At 40.9% G+C, this 14,059-nt stretch overlaps 1 protein-coding gene across 2 annotated transcripts in view; it reads right to left on the reverse strand.

Annotated features, from left to right (window-relative positions):
- LOC118079479 (DGAT1/2-independent enzyme synthesizing storage lipids-like) overlaps window positions 1-14,059 on the reverse strand; it is a 35,155-nt gene that overhangs the window by 6,507 nt on the left and 14,589 nt on the right. The window contains exons 1-4 of one of the 2 annotated variants that reach the window (XM_060277824.2): window positions 9,376-9,527; window positions 5,212-5,586; window positions 2,251-2,415; window positions 490-680 (exon numbers count right to left, since the gene is read on the reverse strand). In XM_060277824.2, the coding sequence (XP_060133807.2) occupies window positions 490-680; window positions 2,251-2,415; window positions 5,212-5,491 (636 nt within the window). In that variant the 5' untranslated portion in view covers window positions 5,492-5,586; window positions 9,376-9,527. Of the gene's footprint in view, window positions 1-489; window positions 681-2,250; window positions 2,416-5,211; window positions 5,587-9,375; window positions 9,528-14,059 lie in introns of those variants that run through there. The other variant, XM_088675505.1, reaches the window with a different exon arrangement.

The following is a 14,059-nucleotide window of genomic DNA, read 5'->3' on the forward strand; positions in this document are numbered from 1 at the left end:
TGAATCTCAATAAAGTTGTGGCCAATTTTAATCCCATAGCAAGTTGTCTTGAGTCATTATTCTGCTCAGGGGTCGCCTGGGGTTTGGGGGACTCCGCCTGTCCATGCAATGGAATATTGAATAGTATAGTTTTTGTAAAATATGCAGGGATTTATGATATGTAAAATGAACTATTGAAGGAGAAGAAGGGAAGTCATTGATAACTTAAGGATGTAAACTGTGTGTATTTTAAATAGTAAAACAAAATTTTAAAATAAAATTATATATAAAAAAGGAAAATGCAGGTTTTGTTTTTAAAAGTCACCAATTTCAGTAGGTTTGTTTGAAAGCAGGGGTGGGGAAACCTGTGGCACTCCAGATATTATTTGACCCCCAAACAGGATATTTGCCATCCTCTGCCATTTAGGATGCTGGACCATTAATGTCAACACATTATGTCTTATCTAGGATATTTGTGAAGGCAATGCAAATTGCACAAAGATCACTCACCACTTTCGCCTCCAAAGCTGCCTGAGCAAAACCTGTGCGTTTACTCCATATTAAGCAGTAATCATGACCATATATTGCTTCTCTAGCTCCACCAGGTGAAATGCCCATTAAGTGGCCTTTCTTCATAATTTCCACAATTTCAGCTTTCTTGTAAGATTTCAACCCGATCACATAATAAAACATCTGCAGCCCTGAAAAAATAAGCCCCAAATAGAAGAATGCATTTTATGTGAAACTTATTTAGGAAATAGTGTGGATACAATGCAAGTGTCATTACTGCAAATATATTTTACTATTATGGATCACAAGCATAGCTGTCTGCCAATCCATTTCAACTAGGAATTCATGGAGGAGCACTTTATGCTAATTCCTCTTTTGCTCAGATGTTCTGGCATTAGGCTTTTTTTTTTTTGAAAAGCACATTGAGTGGGGTTGAGTCGTGAGGTGGCCACCTTTTTAGACATGTGTTCCTAAAGTCAAGTCTGTAGTACAACAGAATGGCATTCAAGTTTGCATTATGATAAAAATACAGCTCACTGTGCCTTGCTGCACCACCCAAACCTTTGATCCCTTTAGGATGCAGAGCTTTCCAGCGCTCACTGGAAGGACAGATCCTGAAGCTGAGGCACCAATATTTTGCCCCCCCCCACACACACACACACATGGCACAGAGCAGACTATGCTGATGGAAAACTGACTCCACCCGCAGAGATTGGTCCACAGATTTATGGGTGGAGATTATATGCTGCATTAATTGACCTAGTGGAAAACTCCAAACAGCACTCTGTGCTACTGGGCCTCTTTGGACTCCTTCCTTCCTTCTTTAAATGACCTTTCTGTGATGCCATGGTTTCCTAGTGTGGCTGCTGTGTGAATGCAGAGGAAGATGGTGTGGGGGGAGTGGCAGCGGAGGGCCATGAACACTACAGCAAGGGTTCCACATGTGTTCGATGGCAGTGTCACATGGGGGCATAAAAGCTGTGTGTGGGAGTGTTTGATTGGCCATGTGTTTGGGTGGGGCCGTGTTTTTTGGGATCTGTGTGCAGTTTTGGTGATAGGTTGGACTTGCCACGGACATGTCTTTGGGGCTTCACTTGGGCTTCTGCCCTTTTCCTTAGCTGTAGCTCCCACCCCGGCCCAGCTGCCACCCAGTGGTGTTTGAATATAGAGGATTTTGCACAGGTGGTTTGCTAGTGCAGATGCTCCTAAGCAGAATCCCATACTTTGCATTGTTCTTTCCAGTAAGGAATATCCCATCTTTACTATTGACTGAACGTTGCAAAACACTTTATACTTGAGGAAATCTTCAACTTAGAGGCCCCAAACCCTACGCCTTGTCCTATTCTGGCATTAAAGTGAGCACCAATTATTACATGAGAGCTTGTAGTAATAGCATAGGAATCAGATGACACATTATCTGGATTCCCTCAGTTTTTAGATCTCTGAGGAAGAATGTAGACAGAAAAACACAACATTATTCATGGAGACCATTTCTGCTGACTCAGTTGTGAATTGGAAATAATTATTCATCCTGCATTCATTTTGTTTTACTAGCAAAGACTTGGTGAGAATGTACCTTCATCTGCACTAACTAAACTATTTCACCTGTTGCTGCTATTTTGTTTATCAGTAGTTTTTCACCTGCTATCCTGATATACAGTTTTATATTTTATAGCATTGTTTTATATCTTATAACATTGTTTTATGTCATATTTTATATGTTTTATGTAAAAAAGCATGATTTAAATTTAAATAATTTACCTGGTATCCAATGCCCGACATGATGCATTAATGAAAATAACAGTCTCCCCGTCTCTAAAAAATATCTAGCCACAAATAAGATATAGCCGATACAAAAAGCTCCATGATGATAAATAATAATGCCTGCTCCTTTAGGGACATGTTCCATGCCAGTAAGTTCATGACCTGAAAATAATACAAAATGCAATAAAGAAATATCACAAACATTATTGGAGGAAAACAGTGTGGTTCAGGAAAAAAAAAATTAAGATCAGGTTAAAGATTCAGGTAGGTAGCCATATTGGTCTGATGCAGTAGAGATATATATATATATATATATATATATATATATATATATATATATATATATATATTGTGTGTGGTGTGTGTGTGTGTGTGTGTGTGTGTGTATATGTATATGTATATATATATATATATATATATATATATATATATATATATATATCCAGTAGCACCTTAGAGACCAACTACGTTTGTTCTTGGTATGAGCTTTCGTGTGCATGCACACTTCTTCTTCTTTTTTATAACAATTTATTAGATTTTCCAATTAACACACATTTATAAACATCCAACCAAAACACACTTCTTCAAATCAGGTAAAAAGCTCTGTTATATGCTCCATATAATGGAGGGACTTCTCTCCTCTTCAGAATGTTCCTTCCTTCCTTCCTTCCTTCCTTCCTTCCTTCCTTCCTTCCTTCCTTCCTTCCTTTTGGGCAGAGCTGGAAACATTTTTGCCCAGTCTTTGAGTGAGCTAACAACTGTGTTTTGCTGTTTTAGTCTACTTTAAGCTTTTCTATGGTGTTGAGACCTTGAGATGGTTTAATATGTGGTCATATTTAATTTTTCTGAGACTTTATTTGTTTATTTAAAGAGTAGTCTCATCCTTCTGTACAGAGTGTTGCTTTGCATGAGAGCTATCCAGGGCCTGGAGTACATTTCATCTCCATCCCTAAGAGTTCCAGCTTCAGGCATCCTCAGACCATTCTCTGAATCACTTTATACCAAGTGAGACAGCTGTTTCCTGGACAGACACATGCTTGACCATGTATTGAATTTCGTATTACAGTGGTGCCTCGCTAGATGAATTTAATTCGTTCCGACGGCCAATTCGTCCAACGAAAAATTCATCTTGCAAGGCACCGTTTCCCATAGGAACGCATTAAAAGTTAATTAATGTGTTCCTATGGGCTCCAGGGACTGGCGGCAGTGGCGGCGCTTGCTCGCTTGGAAGGCAGCGCTTGCTCCCTGGAAGTGGCGGCGCTTGCTCCCTGGAAGGCAGGGAGACAGGCGGCAACAGCCCCACAGCTCTCCTTGCTGTCTGCGGTGAGGGGAGAGGAATGAACGGGGAGAAAGCAGCCCTTCCCATTAGTTCCTCTCTTCCCCAACACCGACAGAAAGCACAGATCCCGGGGTTGCTGGATCTGTCGGGCGGCGGGAGGGAAGAACAGAGGACCCATCGGATCCTCCATTCTTCCCTCCGCCCGCCCGCAGATCCGGCCTTTGGCTCTGTCGGGCGGCAGGAGGGAAGAACGGAGGACCATCGGATCCTCCGTTCTTCCATCCCCTCCACCCGCAGATCCGGCCTTTGGCTCTGTTGGGTGGCGGGAGGGAAGAACGGAGGACCCATCGGATCCTCCGTTCTTCCCTCCCCCCACCCGCAGATCCGGCCTTTGGCTCTGTCAGACAACGGGAGGGAAGAACAGAGGACCATCGGATCCTCCCTTCTTCCCTCCCCCCGCCCGACAGATCCAGCCTTTGGCTCTGTCTGGCAGCGGGAGGGAAGAACAGAGGACCATCAGATCCTCCCTTCTTCCCTCCCCCCGCCCAACAGATCCAGCCTTTGGCTCTCTTGGGCAGCGGGAGGGAAGAACGGAGGAGCCCGGCTTTCTCGGGGAAGGCAAGCGGGGGACACGTAGCCCGCCCGCTTGCCTTCCCCGAGAAGGCGCCCGGCTTTCTCAGGGAAGGCAAGCGGGCGGACACCTAGTTCCTCCCCCGCTAGTTCCTCTAGAGACCAGCGGAACACAAAGGGGAACCAGCTGCAGCCGGAAAAGAAGGCAAAGGAAGATCAGCTGAGAGGCGGTGACAGCTGTCAGCGCCTCTCAGCTGATCTTCCTTTGCCTTCTTTCCTTGCTACAGCTGGTTCCCCTTTCGCTAGATGAATGCCCTGATTTTCTGATCGGAGGTTTTTATGGCCACGCTTCGCAAGACGAAGCGGTGGCCATAGAAAACCTCATCGTATAGCGAGGCAACCTCCGATCAGAAAATCCTTTCGTTAAGCGAAATTTTCGTCTAGCAGGGCATTTGTCTAGCGAGGCACCACTGTATACGGTTAGTAAAGCTCTTGTGTACTTTTGACTTATCATAATTTAGATAGGCATGCCAACCAAAACGTAGATCATGCCCCTTGAGATCCATTACATCTGTATATTTAAGTTGAAACCAATCTTTTATCCAAGAGAGGCATGCGGCTTCATAATATAATTTTAGATCAGGAAGGCCGAACCCCCCTTTCCTTGATATCAATAAGTAGGGTATGTTTTATCCTCGGTCTGCACCCCTGCTAAATAAATCTAGAGATTTCCTTCTGCCATTTTGTTAAATGTATGGTGTTTATGCAGCTACCAGTTGACCCTTTCTTCTGTAATCTTGTCTTATTTATTTATTGAATTTACATACCACCCTATACCTGGAGGCGTCAGGGCAGTTCACATTTAGTTTCATAAAATGTTTTGTTTTTCTTATTTCATAAATAAATGACCATGCCTTTGTTTTGATCCTTATACAGCCAACCCAAACTTGTAGCTGTTGTGACTCTGAGGTGGGTTCAGAGGTCCAGTCTTGATTCACTGTGGCAACTATTGTTCCAGTGCTTCAAGCCTGAAATTCTGATCCTCAGTCCTTTGAAATTATAGTGACTCATAAGAAAGAATTATTGCTATGAAAGAAACATTTACTCACCATGCCATATCTTTCCATATGTATCTACAATATGAGCAATAAATCTCCTTGGCTTTTCCCAAATTTTGCTATAAGAATCAGTTTCTTGGTCCTTATTCATCTTCTTGTAAACATATAGCAAAAATGAGCAAGCACAGCCAGCCAAATATATATCTACTATTATTGAACAAAGCAAAACCAGCAGCTTACGAAACCACCAAGGGTGAACCACTGAGCTCAGGTATTCTTCTAAGTAAGGAAAACTAATCAGGTTTTGCAGCATTTGAGTAAACCAGCTCATTGTTTCCTGATCTGAAGCACCAAGTTTATGCCAATGAAATAAATATATGAAGTGAAGTTTTCTTCAGTTGTGATGCTATTTCCCCCACTCTTTACCTGGAAAACAGAAAATGCAGTACATCGGTTTGATCTGCCATCCCAGAAGCATTCATGATTACATAAAAATCTCATGCTATTTAATATTTTATTAGTTTTCCCCACTGTAACTTTCCCCCGCAAATAATTTTTATTCGTTTTCCAATATTCCAAAATACAAAAACAACATTACAAAAGCAAAAACACAAAAAATAAATAAAATAAAACATAAAAAAAGAAAAACATCATTCGTTACATTTTTACTTAACATTGTTGACTTCCTCGATTCCCCTCTCACTGGGTCCATTTTAGAATTCCATTTAAGCAATTTCCATCTTATACCTTAATTTAATCTAATACCGTTTATCATTATCTTTCTATTTTTCTATTCTAGAAACATCAACTATATTCCACCAATAATTAATCAATTAATCCCAATCAAAATTTTATTTCCCATCCTTCAATCTTGTATTTCTCCCTTTAGCCTAAATTTTATTACCAAAGATTTCCCATAAATTCAATTAATAATTCTTATATCATAATGACAATTAACACTTAAGACTAATACAACCCCCCTTCCCCTGGGCTCAGGGTCTCCCAGATGTTTCAGCGAGTTCCAGAAGTCATTCCAGTTTCACATCATTCAAACCCATCAATGAAAATTACATCCATTAATACCCCTTATACCACTCCCACTCTGTCCTGTCCTACCCACCATTCTTCCTTAATCCTCTCCTGTTGCCTCCCCAATTCTTTAAATATTGTAGCACAAAACCATCCAGTTATATTTCCACTTTCCAGCCCTATCTCAGTTCCCCCCCTCTAAATTAGGCCCCAGTATGGATCCCGCACTCCCTCTCTCACTGGGAGGACATTGTTCCATACTGGTTCTTCTGTGAGGACTCCTTGAATCAAACAGGTGTCCTGATCCCCCCCCCTCACTGGGGGAACAATAATCCATGCATCTTCCTCTTCTTCTTTAAATTCAGTTGCATTGTCCATGACTGATAATTGTTCATTTTGTTTCTCTTCGTTCTCTGTTGGAATTAATCCTTTTTCACTTCCCTTATAATTCTGAATTCTCTCACTCATTTCGCGTATCACTATATTATTTTGCTTCAAATCATTTTTAAGATCCAAAAGCTGTTCCAAAAGTTCTTTCTGAAAGACCAAGGACTCAAATGACTCAGATGATGTTATGACTACAGACATCCTGGTCGTCTCAGATTTCATGGGAAAAGAGCAGATTACCAAGCAGGAGATGGTGCAATTCGTATTTCAAAACCAATTTTATGTCCGATCTGTTTATTAATCTCATTTTAAGTTCTTCTTCTTGTCTTAAAAAATCATGTGTGCATTCATGAAAAGAGCATATGTCAAACTTCTTGTCCACAGCCTTATATTTTGCACTCTCTTCAAAGTTAACAGTTCTCAACCTCAAAGAGGTAAACAAATTCCTTCTTATTGTGATGTCACGATGGCGGTTTGCTAATCCATCCAGGGACCCAAATCCAGTTTCCAGGTTTTTTTTCCTCCATTTAAATTAAAAAGTTCTTACAGGGATTTTAATAAATTTAGCCCTTTTCCCCTTTACCCTGCCTCAGGGGGAGGGTTTTAAGTCCATTCTTTGATAATTAATAAGTTCCTTTCACTTGTTGCGGCTATAGGCAAGTTAACTGTGTCTCAGTTCTCTCAATGGGAGGAGACCAGATTCCTTTTTAAATCTCCTCCCGTGACCAGATTTTTTCTAATTTCTCCTTTTTATTTCAGTTATTTTGGTACTCGTGGTCTTTAAGCTTTGTTCCGCTGTGCCACGTTAGCTCCAGACCCCCTGCTCTCTTGTCGCCCCAAAACAGGCAGACCGAGAGAGGGGGGAGCTCGCTTCTGGCATCTGCCAGGTCCACGTCCCCAAAAAGCTCAATTTGGGGTTTCTTCTGGGGGGTCCGCTGTGCTGGAGCACTCCCCCTTTTCCTCAGAGGCACCACATTCTCCTCAGGTGAGGAAAACAGCACCCGCCATTGCTCCGATATCAGCCGGAAGTTCCCCACTGTAACGTGCCAATTTCCCGTGTTGTTTTTCCACCGTTGTTCATGGAGATTTACAAAATTACAAATATAATCATACCTCTACATCCGAACGACTCGACTTCCGAAGGTTTCGAATTCGCAGAAGTGGTGCATGTGATTGGTTTTGGTGAAAATTGGATACTAACGGACATGGCCAGTTTACATATTTATATATATAGATTATGAAGTTTTAGCCATAATTTATCTCTGCAAAAAGCTTGTGCTTTTGTGCCTTCACATACCTGTCTATTATGGCCTGTAATACCATGCACATTGTATCAACCCTAACTGTTCTGGATTAAATAGGTTTGATTGGTTGGCCCAAACTTCCAGTTTATTTAACAAATAACAGGTATAAAGTTTATAAACAATATCCAAAAGGCTTATAGGGCAGTAGTTTGACGGATCTTGACTATCTCCCTTCTTATAAATAGAGATCAGCAAGCTCAATTTCCAATTTGCCGGGATTTTACAGGTATACTTTATTGCAGTGAAAAGGTGAGCCAAAATAACGGCCCACCACCCTCTCTAAGTGTTTTAATTAATTGAAGGCATTCAGAATCAGTGGCAGGATCCCAGCTAATTAATAAATCATTTTTGAATGTAGGGATCACACTCAAATGCACAATATTTGAAGTACCGGTAGTATAAAGCTGTGAAAAATGCTGGTACCAAAGGTCAGGTGAGATACTGTTGGTTACAGGTTTTCATTTTAAAGAGGCTCCCTGTGCGATTATTTCCCAAAATTTTCATGACGTAGTAAACTCTCTTGTTTTTTGGGACCTCCATTATTACCATCACCAAGAGGAAAATCTCAAGTGTTTGGGGAAAAGTTTTTTAAGTATCTTTTTAAATTCATTATATATAGTTTCCTAATATTCCTTAATTATTTTACAGGACCACCACATGTGAATTAAAAATCCCTCAAGTTCCCTTGCAACATATACCTTTTTCTTTTTTTAGATATCTTTGCCAATCTGGTGGGTGTTAAATTATCTCTGGGCCATTTTGATCTTATTTTCTTTTATTGCATAACTTGCCGTAAAATTCATATTTATTTCCCCCAACTTTTTCCATAATTTATAATCAATATTGTGACCCACATCTTATGCTCACTTAATCATGCTCTTTTTCACAAATTCATCTTTAGTTTCCCACTCCAACAGCCATTTGTATATTTTTGATAATACTTTTATATTTGTATCTACCGTAATAGGTATTTGATAAACTGAGACTTTTGTTCTGCAAAGCCATTTTTCCTATCAATTTCAAACAATTCATTAATCTGACGTACCTGTAGCCAATCTGTAACCAGATTTCTTAATTCCTAGAGATTTCTCAGTTTTGGTTCCTGTCCTCTAAGGTCACTCTAAAATTTCACTGTAAGGTAACCAATGGTTATCCATATTTGTTCTTTTGCTGGTCGTAGCTTCTACTGGATATATCCATAGTGGTGTTTTTATTTCCAGTATGTTTTTATACTTTTTTAAAAAATAGTTTTTTTCTAATTACATGATTTGTAAAAGTTTTATATATTTTTGCTTTTCTATACCATAGGCAGGCGTGCCACCCAAACTGTTTATCATGTCCTTCTAAGTTTAACAATTTTCGTTTTTTCAACAAAATCCAATCTGTTATCCAACATAGGCAGGATGCCTCAAAGTAAATTTGAAGCACTAGATGACCCTTGGAGCTCCTTCCAACTCTACACTTTATGATTCTACGAACAAAAACTTTTACTTACATTCCTGGTAAGTCTAAATTGCCTTTAATTCAGTCACCTCTCTCTGGGAGCAGCAGACGTCTTGTCTGGTGCACTTTTTCGTTGGCTAATCCCCATCCCTATAGAGACATGTCCCTTTATGTGGTGGTTTAAAGTGACTGTGATGGGTGTGCCATCTGTATGAAGAAACAAAGCATTGTGAAAAAGAGGGAAAGCTTAGAGTGCCTGCTACTTGGAAGTTGTGGCCATTTGTAATTAAGGGTAACTTATGAGATCACATCTACAATTGCAGTCATATTGCAGAATAACATACTGTACTGGATCACATGGAACCAGTTATTGACTAAGGAGTAAAGGTAGGAATTGTGCATGTAATAGGATCATCCCTTAATAACATGTTATGTTTACAATATTGAATCCTAGTGCTGTAAAAGCTCTTCCATTGGACCTGTCATTTAATGCTACAGCAGCATGCATATGTGGATTTCATTAATACCTACTAGGTTTGAATACTGAATCTCAAGTAATCATCCTCAGTAATCAATCCTACTCTAAGAAACGTGACTAGCTACTTGTGCTCTAGGCATTGTCTAAGATCTCCAATACCACCTATTTGATTGTTTGGTTAAATTCTGCCATGCTGATTTTTCTGCAGGCAGCTCATCAAAAAGTTTCTCACTAGTTGCCCCTGCAGTATGCTTTGCTTTCTCAGGAGCTCCAGAAATTCCAGGTTGGCACGCTTTGACATCAAAGGGTCTCTGGCATTCGGTACATGTTCAATATTGTCAGGTGGAGGTGGAGGATCCATGTCCAGCATGCGTTCGTCAGTTATGTCAGAGCAATACTGTAATCACATACACATATGGTGGTCTGTTTCACTCCATTTTTGAGGGGACAGGATTTATAAAGTAGCTGATATTCCTTATCCGCAAAAATGCTGTGTCATGCAGTACTCTGTCCACAATTCCGTCATAGATGTGATAAAAAACAATTATAAATGCGCTATAAAAGGCAAATAGTACCGAAAAACAAAAATTGACAGGTCTCCAATCTTCACTAGTCCCTTCATGAATCAATTGAAGAAGAGTTAAAACCTACTAAAACTCATTAAAACCACTTAGAACCTACTAAAATGCAGAATAAAAACCACAAACTTACAGAGAGGGATGTTATCTGCTAGTCTGTTAAATCCCTTCCAGGTTATCTATATTCCTTAATATCTAGGTTCAGAATTGAATCAGCCTTTGTTGTCTTGGTGGATTCCTTTATCATAAAATGAACCAACAGCAAGGCCAGGAGCACTGAGCACTGTGGTCTATGTGTTGGTTCAGGCATCAGGACCAGTGGTCAGGGATGATGGGAATTGTAGTCCAAAACATCTGGAGAACTGAAGTTTGGGGATGCCTGTGGTGGTTGGTAACTTGAGGCTGTATTACTGTCATGTGTTCTTTGTGGAGCTGCTCTCTCGCCTGAAGAAGCACCAGTCAGCATAGAATAGGGTGACTGAGGGAGGCATCTGACCGAGATTATGTGACACCATGGGGTAATTTGGCCAAGCAACCCTTGCTGACCGAAGCATTGTTTCCTCTCCCATAAAAAATTCCTTGCACCTTTAAAGAAACAAGAAGACAACATCATTGGAAGAAGGTATTAACCTTTATTTCTCAAAAAAAACATGAAAGTGATGTGAAAGTAGCCAAGACAAGTGTGCCACAGAAGCCCACCAACCCTTGCAAAGGCCAACTAGGTAAAGTTCTTTTGGCATGTGGGTGGAGGAAATAAAAAAGGCACCTATTGGGATGGGTAGTGCAGAAGGCAGGAATGGCAACAGGAAGAAAACCCAGAGCCACTGATTGTAGTTATGCCCTTAGTCCTCGTCCATGCTGAGTACTACAATGGCGACAGAAACTGAGGAGGAGGAACCTGGCAGGCAGTGGCATCCCTATGTCATATGTGTGAAGGCGGACAGGAAGGGCTTGGCAGAAGGCCAATTGCCATTTTATCACGTTTAATTGCACAGCCTGAATTTGTTGCAGCCACCCTAATACAACAGCTGCAGGTGGCCAAATGGAACCTTTCTCTACAGTCTATCTCAACACACCTGAATGTTTTAGAACTAGTGGCTTTGGACAGGGAAGTAACTGAGAAAAAGAGAGATTGCAAGGACTAGAAGGATAAATTCTCTTTTATCTTTTTGCTGTTCCTTCCTTTCCTTGCTACAGCCTATTCAGGAGAAGCCAGTAGCTTCTCCAATATGGAGGTAAGATGGTAGTGAAGGGAGCAGAAAGAACACTGAAAATAAGTGATTCAAAATTTTACAATGGAGCTAAATCATGCCTGGTATTCAGATATATAATTGGGGCAAGGGGGTTATTTTTTGTAATCCAATAGCTGAGGGTTTTGTGGGGGGAACCAACCAGTGCCTTGCATCACTTCTACGTATCTGGAGGTAGAGAGTCAGTGGGGAAGATAGCGGCAAAGTGGTTGTGATTCAAAAACATCGATGGAGCCAATCCAGTGCTCCTGTTTGTTTGTTTGTTTGTGTGTGTTTATACCATGTTGACCTCACTCCTAACTTGCCTTTCCTCCTCTACCTCCTGTTCAGCAGCAGCAATGTGACCAGTCAGAGGTCAGGTGAGCAGCAGTGCCCCATCACACTCTGATTGCCGTAACCCATCGTTGTGCAATGCAGTGGCATGTAAGAAATTGTGTTCTGTGCTTGCTGTGCCTCCTTAATGGCTAGGTACATCCACACCTCCAACTAAGCTAGTGTGGTTTTTGAAATGGGGTGGTACACCCCACTAAGGTGATCTCTGCCCTTGATTATGGAAACTCTTACTATTTGGGCAGTGAGAACTTCAATCAATGATGCTCAGGGCCGGTGCTAGGGTTTTTTGCACCCTAGGCGAGATCACCTTCTGCCCCCCCCCCCCCGCTGCTTTCTGAAGGCGCCGGCTCTGTCTGTATTCTGAGTATTGTCTAAGTTAAAGTTATGAGTTTTGTGTAAATTGATGTTAATTGATGTTAAATGAAGATGATTTTTTTTTAAAAAAAGACAAATCTAGATGAAATTACTATTACTACTATTATTATTTATTATCATTATTATTATTAATTATTAATTACCTTTCTGCAAAGAGCTGGAAGTGGCTCTCCCCCTCCTCATTCAATCCCTACAACAAACCTGTAGCACTGGGAGTGACCAGGATCTGGGAGAGACCAGGGTTCGAATCCTCACTCAGCCACGAAACTCACTGGGTGTGCCACCATGCGCCAATCATGGCGTCTCAGCCCAAACTACCTCACAGGGTTGTTGCAAAGATAAAACAAGGAGGGGAGAGAAGCATGTAGGCCCCACCTTGAGCACCTTGCAGAAAAAAATGGGATATAAATGCAATAAAGAAATTTAATTCCAAAGAAATTTGGTGCAAGACTTTTGGGATTGCATTTTGACAGCAACGGCAAGTATGACTGAGGCAGCTACTGTCCCAAATGTTACTGATTATTTTCAGTAATACCAATGGAAACGTGTTGTCAAAAGGACATATTATCTTGGCGGCACGAATAGCAATTGCAGCTCAGTGGAAAGCAGCCCCAAATTTTACACCAAATGCTTAGGGCTGCTCACTCTGGAATAGAGCTGTCATGGAGAAAATTACAAATAATCTGAGATTTCAACCAGGACTAGAACCTCCTTTTTTATATGATTCTGCCTTCCTTGGCATTCATGGCTTTGCTATTCTAACTCCAATAATAATAATAATAATAATAATAATAATAATAATAATAATAATAATAATACCCCGTCCATCTGGCTGGGTTTCCCCAGCCACTCTGGGCGGCTTCCAGCAAAATATTAAAATACAATAACTCATCAAATATTAAAAGCTTCCCTAAACAGGGCTGCCTTCAGATGTCTTCTAAAAGTCAGGTGGTAGTTTATTTCCTTGACATCTGATGGGAGGGCGTTCCACAGGGTGGGCGCCACATTCTGCTTGCCTCTTTTATAATTTTGTTCATCCTTTACTTTCCATCTGTTGCAATTACTCTTCAATCTGCTGCGGGTACGTTGCAAAATGAAAATTTATAAACCATCATCAGGGCTTCCTTTCAACCAGAACTTGGTTCCAGCACCACTCAGGTGGGCGTTTGCCCTTCTAAGAGAAAGAGGGAGGTGTTCATGGTGAGCTCAGAAACCAATTTTTCTACAAAAACAGCACCGATGATGATGATGATGATGATGATAATTTCAATGGGACTTTAGAGTCTCATAGGGTCTCCTTTAGAGGAGAAGACTACACATTAGGGTTTAACAACATAATAAGCCCACCTCACGGCCAGACAGCTGGTCTATTGCCCAATATCGTCTACTTTCAAAAGGAAAGTGTTATCTGGTCTCTGGTAGAGGTTTCTTCTTAACCCAGCTATCTCATCATCATTTAATCAGACATGATACGGATTCACAGGGCTCTTTACATGCAAGGCGGGTGCTCTACTAGGGAGCTTAGAGCCCTCTCAGCACATCCAAATAAAGTGTAACCCAGCCTGCTCACCTCCCAACTTTCAGAAAGAGCTCCACTCCAATGAAACCTATAATTTCTGGAGCTGCCTTCCTGTTATGAATACTTAGTACTTTAGGTTTTTATTGCTGCAATCTAACCTAAGAGGGGGAAACAAATAACACAGTATCTAATCAAAGCATTTT

The sequence above is a fragment of the Zootoca vivipara genome, chromosome 8 (assembly GCF_965207765.1).
Source record: "Zootoca vivipara chromosome 8, rZooViv2.hap1.1, whole genome shotgun sequence".
Lineage (NCBI taxonomy): Eukaryota > Metazoa > Chordata > Lepidosauria > Squamata > Lacertidae > Zootoca > Zootoca vivipara.